General features: G+C 35.3%; 1 protein-coding gene across 2 annotated transcripts in view; it reads left to right on the top strand.

Moving 5' to 3' along the window:
- PHTF2 (putative homeodomain transcription factor 2) overlaps nucleotides 1–22,113 on the top strand; it is a 114,618-nt gene that overhangs the window by 22,682 nt on the left and 69,823 nt on the right. For both annotated transcript variants that reach the window (XM_040644321.1, XM_040644322.1), the window contains exon 2: nucleotides 7,390–7,469. In XM_040644321.1, coding sequence (XP_040500255.1) covers nucleotides 7,425–7,469 — 45 coding nt within the window. In that variant the 5' untranslated portion in view covers nucleotides 7,390–7,424. The remainder of the gene's footprint in view (nucleotides 1–7,389; nucleotides 7,470–22,113) is intronic.

The raw sequence follows: 22,113 nt of genomic DNA, 5'->3' as shown, positions 1-22,113 counted from the left end.
ATCAGTCAGACACATGATTTATATTGAAGTAATCTTTGAGAGGCACATATCATATCTTTTTTTTTTTTTTTAAAGATTTTATTTGTTTATTTGACAGAGAAAGAGAGAGTGTGCACAAGCAGGGGGAGCAGCAGGGAAAAGGAGAAGCAGGCTAAGCAGGGAGCCTGTTGTGGGCTCAGTCCCAGTCATGACCTGAGCCGAAGGCAGACGCTTAACCGACTGAGCCACCCAGGCGCCCCTGAAAGGCACATATCTTAATTCAGTATACATTTGTTCAGTTTTGACAAATGCATATACCTCTGTAACCCACTTCTGGTTTTAAACATTGACAGTGTATTTATGGCTCCTAAACTCATATCTCCATCCCTCATCTTTATCTACAGCTTCAGACTCCTCTTTCTACCTACCGACTCTTTTATTTTAATGTCTAGACACTTTAACAGGTCTAAAATTTTTGTATGTATTCTCATAAACTTTTTTTTTTTTTTAATGTGTGCCCATCTCAAAATGGTTCAAGCCCCAAACCTGGATTATTCTTTTTAATCCCTTTCTCCAACCTGCCTATCCTAGTCCATTTCCAGAACTTGTTGATTTTACCCATAAATAAAACAGAACTGCCCACTTCATGCCATCTCTACTGATTGTACCTGAGCCCAATACATTGTTATCTTCTGCATGGGACTAAGACTTTCTTAACTAGCTTCACTGCTTCCAGTCTTAGCTTTTCAGTCCATTCTGTTCTCTGTATAGCTGTCAGAGTGGTCTTTGCAAAATAGAGGATCACTGCTTTCTAGAATCACTTCATTGACTTCCAATCTTAATAAAATTATTTGCTGTGGTACCTGTGACCTCATAGCCCCATCCCCCTTTCATCCTTCATCTTGAAGCACTGTCACTTATGTCCATTATACTTGTGTCACATTGGCTTTCTTTCTGTTCCTTAAAAACTCCAAGGTCATTCCCACCTCAGGGTCTTTGTGTGTGCTCCTCTCTCTGCTCAGGATGCCCTCCTTCAATTCTTGGAGTAGTTGGCTGTTCTCATCCTTCAGATCTCAATTCACATGTCATCTCACGGGGACTTCTTTGACCATTCTTTTCGAAAGTTCCCCATCCCATCCCAGTCAGATCTCCCTGTGTCCTTCATGGCACTTCTTCAGCACAAAATTATCTTGTTTGTTGTTCATTTTCTATCTTTTCTCTTTGCAATGTAAGTTTCGTCATGGCAGGGACATTGTTTCTTGTTCACTGTTGTATCCTCAGTGCCTGGAATAGTGCAGTATTAGTAAGTGTTGGTAAATAAGTATTTTATTAAATGATCAGACACTGGATTAAATATCTCTGAAGTAATGATTTTTAAATTTTATTCATAGCATTTTTTATGAGGTATAGTTAGCATTTTTTAATCTCTAAGTAAAATCATTTTTAAGATCTATTAAATATTTGGGCCATTTAAATATTATTTAGTGCATTATTATTTTGATAAAGAGTACCTGGACCACTTATTTAGTTAATGTTTCCAATAGAGGCCAGTAATCACATACCCATATTTGAATGGAACCTGGTTGGTTGATGGTAAAAATTTCTTGGGACTAAATGAGGAATTTAAACCATTTAAATGGATTGTAACTGTTTGATTTTTCCAAGTGACACAACAGTTAAAGTATTAAGTATTTAAAAAAACACACAAAAGAATGCTTAAGAAATAGTAGAGATGTTGTGGGTATATGCTAAGGTTAAACCTTGAAATTTACAAAGTTGCATTAAAGGACATACAGAGTGGGTTGGTTTACCCATCAGGAAGTTCACGGAGGTCTTTGTGTGTAGTATTAAGATTAGAACTCTAGACTAGATTCTCTTAGATTTCACAATAGCCCAAATGTTTTTGTATATACTGCTTTAGACAGACGTTACTTGCCTATAATTTTCCAATTAGGTTTTATCCTCTAGCCCAAAATACACAGACTATGCATTGGTACCATGCAGGAAAATAAAAATGTAAATATTCTTTTTATGAACTGGTTGGTATAAGAGGAAATGTATAGCTCTTTTTATTAGACCTCATTTTGCTTTTCATTTTTCTATCCTAAGATTGAAAACAACTTTAAACATGGAGTATGTGGTATTTATTCTTAACAACATTTCCATGAAATCATATCCTCATTCCAGCTTAAAACTTTCTAAGAAATTTTAACAATTTATAGGTCACATGGTTAGAAAGTAGCAGCCTTGAAACTAGTAGATTTCCTTCTGCCTATACCATGTTCCCTCTAGCAGAGTTTCACTGTTTTCGGTATCAACATAAAAATTTTGATTTGAACCTGAGCATTTATTGTCTTTTTAAGGGCAGAACCACTTTGTTCCTAGTTCCTGAAGTAAAAAAAATTGGTCATTTTAGCTGTGGAGGAAGCAACTGAGTTACATTTAATTTTATCATTTAGAAATGAAGTTAGACTTGACGTGGAAGGTTTGACTTTAACTCCTTTTCATTGTACTTTTTAAATCTACATATAGTTATATATTGGTTGATTGAGTGACATGTCAGTAAAAACCTGCCATATTTATTATACTTCACAACATTTTTATACCTCTTAGTGTTAGGAAAGAGTATGTTTTTGTGTTTATGCACATGTCATGGTAGTACAGGAGTTGAAACGGGTAGAATTTTCAATTCTGGTTCTTAAATTGGTTCGTCTGTGAGGGTATTTTGGTTAGCATTTGGTTTGTAAACATTGTGTTTAATATATACAAAACTATAGGAGAATTCAGAGATAATGAAGACATTGGACTGCTCTCAAAAAATTTATGAATGGGATGGGGGCACATATCAACAAGTACATAAAAAACAGAACAATATATTAAGTATAATGGGAACTTAGAACAGGATAAGTAATCTTCAGTGGAGGAATTTGGGAGAAATGGGAGAAACTCATATAGAAAGTGGAATTTAGGAGGTCTTTTGGAAATCCCCCATGTTTTGGAAATAAGTGTTAATTTGGGCACAGAGGCAGAAAAGTGTAGGAAATGTAGTGTGGTTAAAACAGTATATATGAGAAGATGGTAGCAGTAATATTGGTAAGTAGGTTAGGGTGAGATTTTAGAAGGTCTGAATATAATTCTAAAGGGTAGTGTGGGTATAAATAGTTTTCTAAAGGCAGTAGGGAGTAATCTAAGGTTGTTGATCAGAATAATACTGAGATCAGGGCCTAAGAGATTTACCTTTTAAAAATAAACTGTGTTCTATTTTGTCTAAAAATTTTTGCCGTGTTAAGTTCTGTATATGTAACATTGATTTAACTAATGGTAGTGTTTTTGGGTTAGTAAAGGAATTCAGAGAAACTCCTGTACATTATTGGAATTGTTAGTTGTGTAGCCTTTATTGATTTGTGGAATGTTTGGCTAGATGGCAAACATTCTCTTAGGTGAGAAGCTAAGGCCCAGGGAACTCAGAAACTTATTCAAAAGCGTATAGCATTTAGCGTCAGAACTTGGATCTAGAACCCAATTCTCCTGATGCTTAGTCACAGCTTTTTCTCTGCTCTGCTTCCTCTACTGCATGTTATACTGGAGGATTAGAGTCACGAAAGAGGAAAGATGCCTCTTTTTTTCCTTTAGGGTGTTTATATATAATCAAATGATGTATGGCTACACTGCTTTTCATATTTATTTATTTACTTAAGATTTTATTTACTTATTTGACAGAGAGACAGCACAAGCAGGGGGAGCAGCAGGCAGAAGGAGAGGGAGAAGCAGGCTCCCTGCTGAGCAGAGAGTATCCTGGGATCATGACCTGAATCACCCAGGCACCCCTTGTTTTTATTTAAATACCAGGTTTATTAGTGCAGATCAGTGCTGGAAGAGACATCAGGCTTCAACACTTTTTGTCCAGTTGAACACTTGCAGGAAGCTTCATCTTAGAGTAAGTAGGATTTGAACTGACTTAAGAGGGTGGATGAGTGGAGAAAAGGAATGAGAATAACGCAAAAGCCAAGTGTCAGGAACGGGCATAAGTTGTTTCCTAGCACAGAGAGAGTGGTTACTAGAACAAGAGATTTGTTTCAGAATAATGAGAGAAGTGCATTGTAACACATGGTATTTGATAGACTGCCTTTTTTTCTAACAGAGGGAATGGTTAAAAACCTAACCATTTCTTTGGCTACAGAGAGTACCCCTGGGCATTACTATATTTGATAGTGAGATTTTATAAAGGCAGACTTAACATATGATCTCTTTGTAGTCCTCCTTTTCCTCCACCTGGGCTTTGACATCGTAAGTGCATTTTGTGTGGTCCTTGACATGGTAAAGAGTAATTTCAGGTGTTTTGACAAGGTGTAATGATTAAGACAGTGTTAAGGAGAGAATTAGCTCAGAGTAACTGTCTATACCAAGATTTAAATGTTATGCCAGTTAGCTCTGTGGTTTTATAATTGGATTATTTCTATATCTTAATACCCATCCTTCTATCAGATCAGTTGATCAGAAAAGATTAAGATTCTCAATTCAGGGTATCCAGTAAGCTTTCTATGCTCCTTTTTTTCCTTGCAAATTAACTTTAATGTCATGATTTAGCATTAAAACAGCTTGAACTGTCATGATAACAGAGACTGTAAACCTGTACTCCTGGACTGTAAGAATCAAAGAAGTTGGAAAGGCTTTAGAAATAATCTTAATTATTTATGAAATCATTTGTTGACTTATTCTTGTTATTTACATTCATGTGAAATTTGGGTGTCTTTGGGTGTACTTTGTCAGGTGTCTGATTCAGAACTCTGTCTCAGCATGCTGTAAAACCTGTTTTAAAAATAGGTTCGAGCCACTTGTGTCACTGAAAGGTTGTTGACACAATGGAAAAACTGTTAAATGAGTTTGCGGAGCAAACCTTGCCATTACTGAAGAAAGGCTTGTGGTGGTAGTGTTGTTTTTTTTCTTAGATAGAATTTTTATTTCTGTAGATCCAAATAAATATAAATAAAATGTTTATAACATTTCATATACCTTGTGTCTTGTTATAATTGATTTTCAAAATATATTTCTAAGTGTAGCTTGGTATAAACCAAAGTATATTAAAAAATTATCTTAAAAGATGATTTTATTTGAAGGAGGCAATTATTTCCTCACTTTCCTTGAAGCTTTTTAAAAAAATTATTAGTACTTATATATAACCACTTAAATATTCCCCAAATATGTTAAATATCTTCCCCAAATATGTTAAATATCTCATACACTTAATACATGGAGTGAATAAAAATATCCTTTCACATTTTGTATATGAAATGCATATAATTTACACTCTTGGGGGATTAGGAGAGAGGATCTTTATCTTGGTAGATAATCTGGAATTTTTGTCAGTGAAAATTGGGTGAAATGAAAGGAGGGTAAAGTGAAAAGTTGGTATTCTCATAGTTTTTGTACCATTTTTGTAGTTTCTATTTGGCAAGGGTGAGGGGCAGGAGAGGGGAGGAGAGTTCTAACCAGTTTGGAAAACATGTGTCTTGACAAGCATGTGTCTCAACAAATACAGTGAAGGTGTAATGTCATAAGTAGTCCTGTAGCAGAATCAATGGAAAAAACTTGTGGGATGAAATGTGTTAAAGCTGATGAATTAATTACCCCCCGAGGTCTCCAGGACAGAAAAACCAAAATGGGAGATTTTAAGTCAGTCTCCCACCCTGGTGGGAAAAATGAAAGTAGCCACACCTGACTGAGAAACTTCAGTGGGGGTGAACTTTGAAATCTCTAAATACTCTGTGTGCATATAGTTGGGAATTGACATTGCGATTTTATGATAGTCTGGTAGCTATTTTTATAAATGTCAACAAAGACTGATAGCATGTATTCCTTTTCTAAACTGTTTGCAGTGTTTTAAAAAGGAAATACAAATACTCCCCAGTTCCTGGCTTACAGGATTTTTGATATAAAAATTAATAATAAAAATAATTATAATTGAACAGCTGCCGTATATCCTGGGCTGTGGTAGGTATTTTATGTATATTATCTAATCAGTCACAGAAACCCTCCAGGGTTTCCCTACTACAATAGAGTAGTTATTCCCATTGTACAAGTGAAAGAAACTGAGGTTAGACAGATTCAATTACTTCTTCAATATTACATACTAGATAGTATTTGAATCCAGGTCTTTTGACTCTATGCTCCTCTGTGACAAATGCCAGGGCATTTGTCAGGAATTTCAAAACCTAGTTTTGGCTTGAATTTCATCCGAGACAGAATTATTATCTCAGGAAAGGTAATAAAACAGTCTGGTTTATAACACTGTCAAAAATACAGGCGTCGAATAAATTCTGACTTAAATTTTATTTAGAGATTGATCATCTGAACGTTTGACCTTCCTGATAGTGATTTTCTATATATTTGAATCCTAATATGCTTCCAAGAATGATTTATAAACCTCTGGTATTCTGTGGTCTCTGGGCAAACTCTGGAGCGGTAGCATCTATCTGTACAGTCACAGATGTGCGTGTACTAGAGAGCTCGCTGCAGTGCGTTACTCCCAGAATTTCTCTGAAATCCTCTGTGGCCTTGGAGGATCCTGGTTTATAATGAGTTCTGGGGCAAGTGTCTGTGTTTGAACCTGTTTAGGCTCATCTTTAACACCATACCAGAGGCGCCCTCCATGCCAGCCTGGTCTTATGACTGGAGAAGTATTCCAGAGTTAACTGAAATCAGCCTGGAATTAATTCTCTCCAGGGCTAAGGAACCATTAGGTTTAGCAACTGTTTTAGGCAAACACAAACAAGATGCTTATTGAAATGGTCTGTGGTGAATATCTAAATATTAGCAAACTGTGATATCTGTGAAGTCTTTAATATTAATTACTCCTGTGTAATTAACTCTAATATTGGTTTAGTATTTAACATAAATTAATTAAGTTTTTCCAGTTATTTGATTTTAGTTCAAATTGGTGTTTACTGAGTACCAGGGAACATTAAATATGATTATAAGTTTTGGCATCTTTATCAAGCCATCCTTTAGCAACAGTAATTGGCATTAGTTCCCAGATGGGAACTATAGCAAAACCGATCTGTTACTGAGTGAGTGAATTGATTTCTATCCTATGTGAATTTATAAATGAATGATTTCCAGTATAACCTGGGAAATTCTGAAATTTATTTAAAAGTCTTATTTTAAAAAAATCCATTGTGTTAGAAGATTCAAGTGTTATATTCACATAGAAAGATCCTTTTATTATGGCAACTGATTTTTGTTTACTTAAGAAGAACCTGTTGCTAAAATAGTAATGAGGAAGGGTGTAGTATAAGTATAGTCATACCCCCCTTACTCTGCAAGTAACCAGAGTGCCATGCACGCATGTTGTTCAGTCTCCTTTTGGAAGGTGGAAGTAAAGTCGTCTGTATGTTTTTCTCTCTTGCACAGCCTAAAATGACGAATGTGTGATTTCAGTGGAATAAATGGCGTCCAAAGTCACAGATGCTATAGTCTGGTATCAAAAGAAGGTAAGTTCATAGTCAAATCTTTCCATCTCTTAAATATTCCTATTCTAAAAATGCGTGCTTTTTCTTTTGGTGCTATGGAGTTATGTCAAGTATTACCTGAAATAATGACAAATAGATTTCAGCATCTTTCAAGTGGAAAGGGGAGCATCTTGGTTTTCCTTGTGCTAATTTTATTTCTAAAGAAGTTAGAAAGATGATGCTTAACAGTATTTTTTTCTCCACTGTTTATTCCACATTAGTAAAGTAGCTAGATGAATTATTTTCAGCTATAATATAAGCCAAATTTCCAGGATTTTGAATATAATTAGCATTTTATAAAAGCATTAAATTTTTCTTTCCTTAATTTCTTTTGGAGCTAGGTTAGCAGAGCTGTTATAATTTTATAACTTTTATATGGAGAAACTATAGTCTTAATCTGTTTCTTGTAAGCTACAATTCAACAGCTGAATCTTTTCAGTAAAATAAACCTTCGAGGACTGTATTTTTCAAAACAAAATATTAAAATGTTTATTTTGATGTTTTAGGATTAGTTGTCATAACTACTTAACTAGCTGTGTCATCCTATACGTTTCAAAATAAGCTTTGCCAAAGTACTTTTTTATGAAGTGAAAGAGAATAAATGCCTTTTTTGAAAATATAATAATGTATTTACTGTACATGTACAGGAGAGTTTACTCCTGAAGAGTGTTGTTTACACTCTTTAAAATGTATGTTGTTACATGTGGTATTTTCAATTTTTAGTGTATATGGTGAATTATGTTTCTTTTCATACTTTAAAACATTTTTGGTGCCTTATTCTTCGGTTCCCTATTCACAAAATATAATTATTTACATATGTAGAGGTTTTCCCATAGGGAGTAAAATCAAACAATTTGTATATTTAGTTGAATTGGAAGTGGTATTTAGAGTGCTTTAAAGATTAAACAAACCTAGGAATGCAGTCTGTCTGGACGTGGTATTTCTTTTCTGTGTAGAACATACCACAGACATACACTATCACGTTTCATATAAGGTACTGATTCGGAAGTACTGACGTTGATCATACTATTAATTTAGTCTTTCGTAGTTCTATATTAGTATCCTCTTTGCCTTTAAACTTCCAGTCAGCTTAAAAGTGAATTAAATAAAATTATTTTTCATTTCCTACATAGATATTTGAAAACTTTTCTCTTACTGTCTACTTATGAGAGTTAGTAATGTTTATTGAACATCTTATCTATTTGGCTTTTTATGTTAAACATTTCAAACTTCACTGAAGATCATTTGTAGAATGTACTAGATTGACCTTTCTTGGTAACGGAGGGTTTGAAATATTATACTTGCATTCAGTTAGCACACTAATACCCTTCTTATCTGAGGGTCATTTACCGAGCAGCTTTGGATACGTGCTACCAAAAAATTCTCCAGAGCAGCCATCACAGATGTCACAAATTATATCTAGCAAATGTAATCACACATTTAAGTTAGTGAGCCACCAGAATTATATTAATTACTATAATTAATAAGATTTTTATTTGTTCTATTTTTTAATTTTGCTTTTAAATTTAATCTTGAAGAAATACATGCAAATACTTTGAAAGATTAGTGTTTTAAGGCCTATTTAAGAAAAAATAGCAGCCACTAGTACTACTTTTCTTTATCCTTACCCAGCCTCTGGGTTCTGCTCCCCAGAGGCAGTTATTTTAAATTCTGTATAGCTTAAATGAAAGTTATACCACTCCTCATCCCTAGTGGGGAATTAGGAAGGATGGGTCGCAAATGCGGAGTGTGAAGTTTTGGTTTTCATAATTACTTTTGGGGGAATGCTGACATTTGTGGGTTAGAAATCAAAGATGCTAAATGTCATACAGTACTCTAAACTTCTTCTGTAAAGGGCCATATGGTAAATATTTTAAGCTTTGAGGGTCATAAGATTTCTGTCACAACTACTCAGTTCTGCTGAGGTTATAGTACAAAAGCAGCCATAGGTAGTATGTTAAGTAAATGAAATGAATGGGGATGACTGTGTTTTAATAAAATAATTTACAAAAACAGGCAGTGGGCTAGATTTGGCCCACAGGTCTTAGCTTGCTTATCTGTGCTCTAACAGCCCATACTCAAAATGCAGTAGTGCCCTGTTAAATTACATTGATTTTTTTTAATGGTATTTACTTTATGATTTAAAACCTTGCTTTTTCTTGATTATTTCATTATAGATGTTACTTGTTGACTTCTGACTGTATGATAAAGATTTAGCCCCAGTCTTCCTTCCCCCAGTACTCCCAAATGACAACAAATTTTGGTGAAATCAGTATGCAGGGCTGCTGTTCGTGTATGCATTGTTTAAAACTGTGTCATGTAATATTCTATGATATTTTCTGTCTGTGCAACATTTTTCCCCTTTCGTTTGATTTTTCTAATTCTCCAAAGTCTCTGATAGAATTATAAAACTCCTATTGTTGTAGTCCATCACTTTCAAGTACGCCAGTAGTTCCCCCTTTTACCCCCTTGGGAATGGCCTCCTAGAACTCTCTGCCCCATGCTCCACGCTGGGGGGATTGTTCTCCTGTCACACCTCTCATCTGCCATCTTGGTTTTCCCTTTTATCATCAGCCTGAGAGTTCCCTTCACTGCTCTTAGGTCATACAGATTTGTTTTTTTCTTAAATGTATGTTTATTTAAAAAGTCCTTTTAGAAGTGGTTATGTTTCAGTGCAAAGACGACTTGAGTACTGATGCTGATACTTGCTGATTATTTGACCATGGGCAAATAATTTCATTTCTTTGAGTTTTACTACTCTCTACATTAACTTGATAAGGTTCCCAGCCTCTTTTCAGCCATGCATCCCTTTGAAATTGTGATGAAATTTCCAGATGAGTGTATATAATATATAAACATAACAAAGTTTCACATCTGATTTGAACCCCATAAGCCTTAGATTAGATGATTTTTGAAACATTAGTATTTTGACATTCTTTGATTTTGTGACTACCATTTGATAGTATTCAGCTTATAGTAGGAGATATCACTATAAATAAAAACCAAGCAATGTTCACCTTTAATTTTCTTGAATATATATATGTTTAGTTGTAACTCACTTTTTTTTTTTTTTAAAGATTTTATTTATTTATTCGACAGAGACAGAGACAGCCAGCGAGAGAGGGAACACAAGCAGGGGGAGTGGGAGAGGAAGAAGCAGGCTCCTAGCAGAGGAGCCTGATGTGGGGCTCGATCCCAGAACGCTGGGATCACGCCCTGAGCCGAAGGCAGACGCTTAACTGCTGTGCCACCCAGGCGCACCTGTAACTCACTTTAGTGTCACCTTTCCCACTAGAAAATGGTGACATCTTTTATTTTTTCTTTTGAGTACTGAGCACTAGGTAACCCCAAAGACCATGACTTGATTTGTGAACTGTTATGACCATGAACTCTAATATCAGATGTGAAATTTCCAGGAGAAAATAAAAACAAAATTTTTACAGTATTAAAATGTGTGTAGAAGGTCTAATTAGATATCAGGTACCTTTTAACAAATTATTCTGTGCATGATGTATTTTGAGATTTTTAAAAGTTCTTTAACTTTAAACTTCATTTTGTACTATTATAGCCATCCATAGTCATGAATAATCTGAAAGTCCCTGTTGAAACAAAATGATTTTCAGCCATTAATTCAAAGGAACAATTAATGTCTCAAGAATGGAAGTAGGAGAAACCAGAATAGTTTTCTGTTAATATCAGGCTATTGAATGTTTTTTATAACATAATACTGTGCTTTCATATATCTAGTTTCTTGTTCCTAAGGAGAGGGAAATATTTGTCTATTTAGGGGCCTGAAGTTACATGGTTTCAAAGATAATTTACACACTACGATGTTGACCCCATAGGATTTCATTGTAAATACGCAGGTCAAATTATGATAGAATGGAGTTTTATTTTCGGAAGGTGAATATGTAAGAGAAGGGTGGCCCAGAATTAACCCTCAAATCTAACTTCATCTGTAGAACTGAGGAAGAACTGTATGATATAGATCTTGGTCCTCACCTTTATGGAGTCAATATCCAGCAAGAAAGCTTAAATGAATATGTTTAATGGCTTTTAAATGTAAGCTAACAGTGGGATTCATTTAATGTTTAATTTTAAATGAGAAACTAGCCTGAGTAACATCAACTTGACTGATACTTGAAATTCTCTGCTTTTTAAATAAAGTTCAGGTGTGTGTTTGTACTAAGTACCTACATAGAGCATTTCAGAGTTGCACAGATGATTAAGTATTATGTCTTGGGGCACCTGGTGGCTGTCGGTTCAGTGTCTAACTTTTGGTTTCGTCTCAGGTCATAATCTCATGGGTTGTGAGATCAAGCCCTCTGCTCTTAGCAGGAAGTCTGCTTAAAGATTCTTTCCCTCTGCCTCTCCCCCCACTTGAGCGTGCGCTCTCTCTGAAACAAATAAATCTTAAAAAAGAAGAAGTATTAAATCTCAGCTTTCAGGATGCCTGGGTGGCTCAGTTGGTTAAGCATCTGACTCTTGATTTTGGCTCAGGTCATGATCCCAGGGCGATGGGATTGAGTCCCACATTAGGCTGTATGCTTAGCACAGAGTCTGCTTGGGATTCTTTCTCTCCCTCTGCCCCTCCCCTCTGTCATGCTCTTTCTTGCATGTGTGCTTTCTCTCTCTAAAATGAATAAATAAATCTTTAAAAAAAAAAAGAAAGAAAGGGGCATGTATTCCAGTTCTGGCTTATGAGATGTGAAGCTTCTGGAACTAGTCTGCCATCTCTTAAAAAGAGACCCAACAATAATAATAGCAAAAGTTATATGACATTTACTGTATGCCAGGCATTTTCTAACTGCTTTACTTTCATGAACTAATTCAACATAGGTAAATGAATGAAATGAAAGAGAAGGTCTGGGGGCACCTGGGTGGCTTAGTCGGTAGAGCATGTGACTCTTGATCTCAAGGTTGTGAGTTCAAGCCCCGTTGGGTATGGAGTGTACTTAAAAAATAAAGAGAGAAGGTCTGTTGCCTGTTTCTGGACATTGGTGCGTGAAGCTCTGCTGCCTGAAGCCCATAGTGACTTGGTCCCATGAGGGGAGCTTGTCAGCAGACTGGGGATGGCAAAGGTGACAGATGGAAGGAACCTGAGTTTTTCAGGATTATTGAGCCACAGAATTAACTCTGGAAATGTCCTACTTGGGAACTTCTTATTGTGAGAGTTAATAAATCCCGTATTTTTTCAGTCACTTGAACTGGAGTTTTATTTCCTTGCAGCTGAAAACGTTCCAAGTGATACACAAGAAATGCATTCTAATGGGATGTGGTTTCCTGTGCAGTCTTCTTTGGCCTCTAGATGGTTATAGTAGTAGATAGCAAATTAAGACCTACCAAAATAGAAGTACTGAGCTTCGGACAAATGGGTTTTCATTTTCTCTATTAATCTTTTCTTGAACCATGTTCTCATATGTATTATTAAATCTTTAATGTAATTTTAGACTACTGTGACTCATAGTATGTTACGGTTGAAAGAACATTTGTATTTGATGTTGTGACGTCTATCAGCTTGTAATATTGAACATGTTACTTAATCTGAGCCTCAGTTCCTTCTTTTGTAAATTGAGGATAGTCATGCTTCACCTGTGTGCCTCACAGGGTTGTGAAGGAATAAAACTATTTTAACTATGATTTTAAAAAGTTTTTTAAAGTGATTTATGAATTGTTTAATAATTACGAAGCATCACTCTTAAAAGTAATATTAGTTATGTATTTTATGAGTTGGGATATAATAGATGAAGAATTAGAGTGGTTTTCTATACTGAACAGTTTCTTTAATAACCATGTTTATAGTGCACGTATTCCTCCTTCCATCTGGCCAAAGAGGTGACTGTATGGCTAAGACAAGACCAGAGATGGTACCTCATCCTCATCTCCTTGGCTACAGTAATTGGCCCTGGTATATCTGATGACCCAACTGTCCTTCTACAAACCCTTTTTCAATTAATCACTTTATTAATTAATTAATTAATTAATTTATTGGAGAGTACACATGGGCACATGCGGGGGGTGGGGACGGTAAGGGCAGAGGGAGAGGGAGAGAGAGAATCCCAAGCAGGCTCGAGGCCCAGTGCAGAGCCCGACGTGGGGCTCAATTTTACAACCCTGAGATCCTGACCCGAGCGGAAGTCAAGAGTTGGCTACTCAACCGACTAAGCCACCCAGATGCCCCTAGCCTTTTTCTTTTTAATTAGAGCTGATGGAAAAGACCCTTTTGCTTCTTTCAAGGAGCTAGAAGGATGAAAGTCTGCAGCAGCCAGAAGAGAATGAGACAACACTGGAGTGGGTCAGGAATAGGGAAAAAAGAGACACCACAGGCCATCATGGTGCTCTAGTCCCTGGATTCACTCCACCCTGACATTCACTTCACTCCTGAACTTTGAGTTGTTTAGCCATGTCAGGAAATAAAGCCCCCCCTTTTTGTTGATGCTAGTGTGAGTTAGATTTTTACTTGTAAAAGAGTTCTGACTAATGCAGAGGCAATATATATATACATTTTACTGAGGTATAACATACTCAGAAGACCACACAGATTTTAGGCTTTCAGCCTCATGAATTTTGACAAACTGAACACCTGCTTGTGTTCAGGACTGTTTGTGTCCTGTTTGTGAAACAGAACTCAGGTCAAGAAACCATGATACCAGCTCTGCAAAGCCTTCCTCCCCCTCTTTCAGTCGTAACCTGCCCTCTTTGAGAGTGACCACTATATGAGGCAGTGCCTTAATGGGTAACAAGAACATAGGTTTTGGAGTTGGAAAGCTGAGATTTGAATCCTTGTTTTTGAAAGCCGGTATGATTTTGAACAGGTTGCTTAATATCTAAGTTTCACTTTCTTCATGTATATAAATGCTATTTTTTTGTATTTAATTTGAGGATTAATTGATGATACATGTAAAGTATGAAGCAAAGTGCTCCACAGGGTAAGCTTTCAATAAATGAAAGTTATTTCTATTATTATTACTTCATATTCCCCTTATGAGATGAATTGCTCCTCACACTTACCAGAGTGCTTTATTTCATGGATTCTAAAAATTCTCATGAGGTTAAAAAAAGATCCTTACTCTTACTTGTAGATGAAAGACCTAGAATGTCAGGCTCCTAATATTCAGTGCGAGGACCGCAGGTATTTGTTGGTGTTTGCTGTCTAACACTGTTACAGTAAAGTCATGATTAAGTGTAATTTATAAAGCCCATCTGTCTTTGCTGCAGTCACTGGTCATGTTTTCCATTTCTTCCTTTTAAATGTTACTTACTTGCCAAAAACAAGACTTGTCCTACCAGAAATAGATTGGTTAGTTTAGTTACTAAAATATTTGCCTTTTCACTTAAGATTTTTCTCCCCATTTTAGTCATGAAGTTCTTAATTTTCCACCCTCATCCATTCCCAGGTTGGGTATTTCTAGCATAAATAATTTGAGTTTTAGTTTTGTTTACAAGGAAGAAAGAAGCTATGCTGTGCAGTAGTCACGATAGTTTGACTTCAGAGATCATCTAGTTTCTGTTAAACTTTTTGCTTTATAGATAAGAAACCTGATGCCTGTAGATCTAATAACTTGATCATAGTCATTAATTAGTAATAAAGCCAAAACCTAGGTCTACTGACTTTCAGGTCATTCTTCCTTCTGTACTAAAGTTGCTTTGAAAAATGAACTGAAGAAACGTCTATAAAATTTCCTTGTTTAATTTGAGAATTTTTTTAAGATGACTTCTGATGAGAATGTGGGAAGGTATACATCTTGTTTTAAAAAGATGATTAGTAATATATATACCTATCTGTTGATTTAACAACGGTGATGGCAATGATGATGATAGTGCCACCACACATTTAAATAGCATTTATTTTTCAGAGCGCTTCCATTTCTATTTTTAGGTTTCATTTATTGTGATAATGAAATGACTTAGTGCTTATATCAAGATATTATAAGAAGTTGTATAAGTTTCCTGGGGCTTTCATAAATAGGACCACAAACTGGGTTGCTTAAAACAACAGAAATTAATTTTTTTCACAGTTCAGGAGGCTAGAAGTCCAAAATCAAAGTGTCAGCAGGGTTGGTTCCCTCTGTAGGGAGGCTTGAGGGAGAAACTGCCCCATGTGTCTCTTCTAGCTTCTGGTGAACACAATCCTTGGTGTTCCTTGGCTTTCTCTGATGCATCATTCCAATCTCTGCCCCATCTTTACCTTGCCTTCTTCACTCTTCTTATAAGGACATCAGTCAGTGGATTTAGTTCCACTCTAAATCCAGAACGATTTCATCTTGAGATCCTTAAATAATTACATCTGCAAAGACCCTATTTCCGAATGAGGTAACATTCCAATGTCCTGGGCAGACGTGAATTTTTTGTGGGATACTGTTTTCCCCACTATGAAAGTATGTCTAAAGGATATGATTGGATTGGTTTGAATGGATTCCATGTGAGGATGTGTAGCTTTATGTCCTTCTGTGTAGCTGTATACTAGACCACCAGTGTTGGGCTGAATAAAAGATCAGGATCCTCACTATTTTCTTCATATTCTTAAATGTTAAGGTTGTGATATACTTAGCTCCTCCTGTATGAAATGTTAAGGAATAAGTTTGTAATAGAATTAGGCACAATTTTCTGCTTCTAGTTCTTATTAAATACATAGCTATTTATGTTCTTTATTTAATCTAATTATATGAGGTTTAGTGTCTTAATTATTATAAATAATAATAACATTCCCTTTAAAAAAGTGCATGTAAATTATACTACAGTGTGTATTTCTTAATGTTCTGGTCTTTGAGGGTCGTCAGATCTATTTTTTGATAAATTTTTGACTGTCTCTTAAAATTCCAGTTGTTTCTATTAGAACCAAACAATATTGTATGTAAAAGTAAATATTTAAACGTGTATAAAATATTAATCTGTTGTTCCAGATATAAAATTATAGCAGTTGAGTTAAAGTATGAAGTTTGAAAAATTGAAACTCTTATTGAATCAAATGTATGAGAACATATTTTTTTCTATTTTTTCTCATAATTGCTACAGACTTTTGAACAATCATCTATCTCTTTGATATTTCAGGATTTTGTATTTGGGGCTAAGTATGTACAACATGTTAGACTGATTATGTGCTGGTGGACATATTTGGCTTACCCGAATGATTTTAGGTTAACTGATTTCATTTTTATTTGCTAAGCTTGAGTTAGTTTCTTAACTTTCCTGAGCTTAATTTGTCTATATTATTGAGGTGAGAATCCTTAAAAATCACTATGATAAGTAAATGAGATAACATATTAACACCAAGTGCATTGTTGGTGTATAGTAGGTGTTCAATAAATATTGCTGAAAAGCAATTCCTCTGCGCTCTGTTCTCTTTCACTAACTATGGAGTGTTGTTATTAATAATATATTTGGATAACTAAAGATTTTGGTTTAGTAGTTCTTCTAAACTGAACATTTTTCTATCTATTAAAATAGAAAAACATCAAATTTTTTTGTATTTTTGAAAATTTTGTACTTGCATTATTTGTTCTTTCCCTTATCCTTTGCTTTAATTTCTAGCACAAATAGTTTTTTTTCTCAGCATATGTCATTATGTATTTGAGATCATTTTTTTCTTTCATGGCAAAGAGAGGTGCGTTGGGAAGAAACAAAACAAATGATATATTAAAAAGTGGATAGGTTAGGGTCACCTGGGTGGCTTTGTTGGTTAAGCATCTGTCTTGGCTACGGTTATGATCTTGGGGTCCTGGGATCAGCCCTTTCAGGCTCTGCATTCAGCAGGGAGTCTCCTTGTTCCTCTCCAGTTCCCTCTCCCCCTCCCCCCACTTGTGCTGTCTTTGTCTCTCTCTCAAATAAGTAAATAAAATCTTTTAAAAAGAGTGGGTGGATTAAATAAATAGAAGGACAGGTATAGTTTCTTAAGTTTAATACCACCTAACTTCCCATAGTATTTGCAAACAAGTATTTAAATCCCCGAACTTTGCTTTATTTTTTCCCATAGTATTTTCCCATAGTATTTGCAAACAAGTTTAATACCACCTAACTTCCCATAGTATTTGCAAACAAGTATTTAAATCCCCAAACTTTGCTTTATTTTTTCCCATAGTATTTTCCCATAGTATTTGCAAACAAGTATTTAAATCCCCAAACTTTGCTTTATTTTTGACTCTTTCCAAAAGTTCTTTAACTTTCAATGCAAATGGAATAGAAATGGCCTTTTCTGATATTTTCCCCATCAGTGGTTGTTTTTGTCTATTAATTACAGCTTTGGTCTAGAATGCATTGTGGTTTATCTCTCTTCCTTTGCTGTGAATTTTCATTTCTATGGGCTTATCTCCATTTGTTGTTTAATCAGATTAAAGTAGTAGTATTGTAGGTAAATTAATTACATTGCACTGAAGCAAAATCCTGAAGGAAAGCTCAAGGGAATTTCAATTTGGGTAAAAATTCAAGTACTCCAGTGAACTGATTTTTCAAACAGATCTTTAAATGGTTGAGAAACCTTCATTTCCTTTTTCAGACAGATCTTTAAATGGTTGAGAAACCTTCATTTCCTTCCTTCCTTCCTTCCTCCCTCCCTCCCGTCCTTCCTTCCTTCCTTCCTTCCTTCCTTCCTTCCTTCCTTCCTTCCTTCCTTCCATGTCTCCTTACCTGAGGCTGTCCCTGAGATTGCCTTGTGCTAGAATCTAACTTCTTACTAAGGAAACAGAAATTAAAAGGACCTTAGAAAGTAACCATTCTAATACTTTGAGTTTACAGCTGAGGACACTGAGAGATAAGGGAACAAGGTTTTGTTTTGTATTTTAAATCTAGTCTAGAGATCTTGTCAGCTGTACCATGAAATATAGAACTTAAGGGCGCCTGGGTGGCTCAGTCATTGAGCGTCTGCCTTTGGCTCCGGTCATGATCCCAGACTCCTGGGATCGAGTCCTGCATCAGACTCCCTGTTCAGCGGGGAGCCTGCTTCTCCCTCTCCCACTCCCCCTGCTTATATTCCCTTTCTTGCTGTCTCTGTCACATAAATAAAATCTTTAAAAAAAAATAAAAAAATAAAAAAAAGAAATACAGGACTTCACTTACACATAAGTGTAGCAGAATCTATACTTAATTGAGATAGCCAGTTCAACTCCCATGGGTAAAGAAAATGGAAAAATAGAAAAAAAAAATACCTTGCACTTTTCCCTAGCAGTATCCTTCGGGGTTGCTACCCAGTAATGTTTATAGGTCCAAGGGAACCTATATTCAGTACTCCTGAGTATCCAAGTACTGGTTTCACAAAAACACTTTCAGTAGAAAATTCTTTATCTATTTTTAAAGTTTTTGCAGCATCTTTTTTACCACGTTTAGACACTGTGAATACATAAACACCTAAATAGTATTTATGTTTGTCCTCTTTAGAAACTAAGTATTTGGTAATAGAAGGTTTTTGTTTTTGTTTTGCAAATACTTTGATACATCAGAAATAGGAATTTGTACATAGTACATAACTTCTTTGAAATGCTGTGGTTCTCTTATTTATTTGCTTATGACTTTTTTTTTCCTTTTGGATAAATGGAGTAGTTATTCCATTAAAAGGAAATATCTAGTTGCCAAATACAAGACCCAATAATTAAAGTAGTTGTTTATACAGGTATGAGAAAATCCAAGAAGCAATGTTATTTGACTAAAGTTGAAGTTTTTAATGGATAAAGCTTCTTATACCTCTTGGGAGTTGGAAAGAAAATTATTTCATGACATACTGGAAAACTAGTTTCTAACCATTTTCATTTTCTGATGAATAGATTTAAAATAGAAATGTTAGTCAAGGATATAATGTTTGCCAGTTATATTCCCAGTATCTTGCAGTCAGTTTATCTTTAACCATGGTAACAGACGTAGTGGTGAAATAAGTTGGTAGGTTGCCACTGGCTGCCTAAAATTAGGCAAATGTACCAGCTTTGAAAAGGCCTAAGAGTGTCTAAAACACTGGTGTTAACCTGCTGTATGTTTATAGTTCCACAAAGAATAACATTTATAAATGCTGTTTAACAGAGTAACTTAGAAGCTAAATTGTTCTTTGCCATATGGCCTGAAGAGTTTATTCAAATGAAAGCAGTTAATTCAATACCAAGGATTGATTCATAAGAATAAAATGCTGAAGAAGGTATACAACTTAAACATTTCAAATTTTTGCCTAAAATTAATATCCTTATTAAATGGTTATACTCTACTTGTTCATTTAAAGTGGTATCTTACCTTAGTTTGCGTTCTGTCTTTAGTGTCTTCCCACCCCACCCCATGATGGGATTAGAAACACAGGTAAAGAGTTCTGGTTTACCTTGTTTATGGAGAACTGGGTTGGTCTGTGGCTCTAACCAGGTAAAAGACAGTATTATAAAGAGAAGTCAGGTAGTTTTATTAAAATTTAATTCTTTTAGAACTTTAGGGAATGAGAAGATGAGGTCTTATTTTTCCAATCTCAAAATGGTAGACAGTAGGATATATTTTTAATTACTGCTTTATGGATACTGTAACACTTTGTTATATGGTTTATTTTTATTTACTGGTAGAAAACTAAGGAAGTTGCTAGGTGAAGCCTTATTACTTTGATTTCATATAGGGAAAATTCAGTACATTTAGTTTTACCAGTACAGGTTGCCTTTTAGGATTAAAGACTTTTATTACCAAGACTCTCCCTCTCTCTGTCCAGAAACATAATGTCCTGGTAAAATTTGCATCTCTGTATAGTTAAATAACACTTATGGTAGACCTACTATGTATCAGGCACTGACTGCTTATTTTAATACAGCTCTGCATCATGGGGGAACCAAAATGCAAATAACTATTATACTTTATGGTAAATGCTACAATAGAATTATTTTTTAAAGTTCTGTGGGAAGTTGCATGAAGTTCCATCTAAATTTGTTTTTCCTTGGAGCGCCTGGGTAGCGCAGTCGTTAAGTGTTTTCCTTCGGCTCAGGGCGTGATCCTGGCGTTCTGGGATCGAGCCCCACATCAGGCTCCTCCGCTAAGAGCCTGCTTCCTCTCCCACTCCCCCTGCTTGTGTTCCCTGTCTTGCTGGCTGTCTCTGTCTGTCAAATAAATAAATAAAATCTTTAAAAAATAAATAAATAAAAATAAATTTGTTTTTCCAGTCTCTGTTCTGTCACTACTTTTATCTCCTAAATATTTTTCAGATTTGCTATGATCTCCCTTCCTTCGTTCTTTTCTTCTTGTTGCAGTTAAATATTTTCTCCTCACAACCACCAGGATGGTTTACGTTAAATAAAAATTGACCTTGTCTTTACCTACTGAATAATACTCTTCTGTGACTTCCTCTCACGTGTGGTAGAAACAAGTTTCTTCACAAGGGCTTTAAGGATTTTTTTTTTTTAAATCTAATTTCAGTTAGCTTTCTAGTCTCATCCAGCCTTTAGCTTTTGTTCACTAACTCCATCCTCCACCAAATACAACTTTTAGAAGTCTCCCCATGCTGTTTTTCACCTTACTGCTTGGGATGACCACGTCTGCTTTTTTTTTTTTTTTTCTTTCTTTCTTTTTACTTTTCTTTCTTTCTTTTTACTTTTCTTTCTTTCTTTCCTTTTCTTCCCTTCCTTCCTTTTTTTTTTTTTTTTTTTTTTTTTTTAAATCTTGACCCAAACTGATTCTTAAAACTCAAAACTAGTCTTCTCCCTGAAGGATATCTTTCATAATCCCATGGAGACTGATTAGGTCCCAAACTAGTGCTCCTTTTATTACAAAAGTTGTATGTGCTGTGTTCATGGCAGGCGTGTAGTACTTTTTTTTTTTTTTTTAAACCTTGATTCTTTCTCTTTTTACAAGTATGCAAAGTAATGTGGTAGTTACCTACCATCCTTCACATATCAATACTGTTGTTATTTGTTTGTTGTTAATTACCGTTGTGAACTCTTGGCTTAAAGATATTTGATGTGATTCAGTGCCTTGTAGTTGTTCATGCTCAGATGTTCTGTCTTGCCTCTGGGAGCCTATTCAGGTGGCTTCTGAGTCTCTAGTTATGTTGGTGTTCCTTTGAAGAAACAAATTTGAAATGGGAGCAATCCTTTCTGCATAGAGACAGGGAAAGCTGTAGAGCGATCTTGATCCTTTTTACCGTCCTATATATAAACATGCTGAGTTGGTGAAAAGAGTTATAAATTGAATTCATTCTGCTCCATTTAAGAGCAATTACAGGGAACTCTTTTTCTATAAATGCAATTTTTCTTCTACCTCTTTGTTACCGTGGTATTTTATGTATTCTGGCATTTATCATTGCTTGACTTGTATTATAATTAATTTCCTTCTGCTAATCTGTAAGGGTAGAAATCATTATTTTTGTATCTCCATTATTCTAGTGCCTTAGCTTATAGTGGGTACTTGGTAAATGTTTGCTGCTTTGATAACAGTGCTGTTAAGAGACAATATTTACACTAAACTTCTATTTAGTTCATATAGTTCTTCATTATTATATTGAGTGCCTAGCAGGTGCCATGCACCAAGCTAGACACTTACTCAAGTAACTTAATTTATTTAGTAGCAATATGTGAAATAGTCCGTATGCTGAATATCTATTACATTAAGTGCTAATAAACATAATGCTTTAGCCTATAGCAACATTTCCCATAATGTCAATAGGTGTTAGTAGAATAGAGGGATT

The sequence above is a fragment of the Ursus maritimus genome, unplaced genomic scaffold (assembly GCF_017311325.1).
Source record: "Ursus maritimus isolate PB19 unplaced genomic scaffold, ASM1731132v1 scaffold_3, whole genome shotgun sequence".
In the NCBI taxonomy this organism is placed as follows: domain Eukaryota; kingdom Metazoa; phylum Chordata; class Mammalia; order Carnivora; family Ursidae; genus Ursus; species Ursus maritimus.
This window is presented reverse-complemented; position numbering and strand designations above follow the sequence as displayed.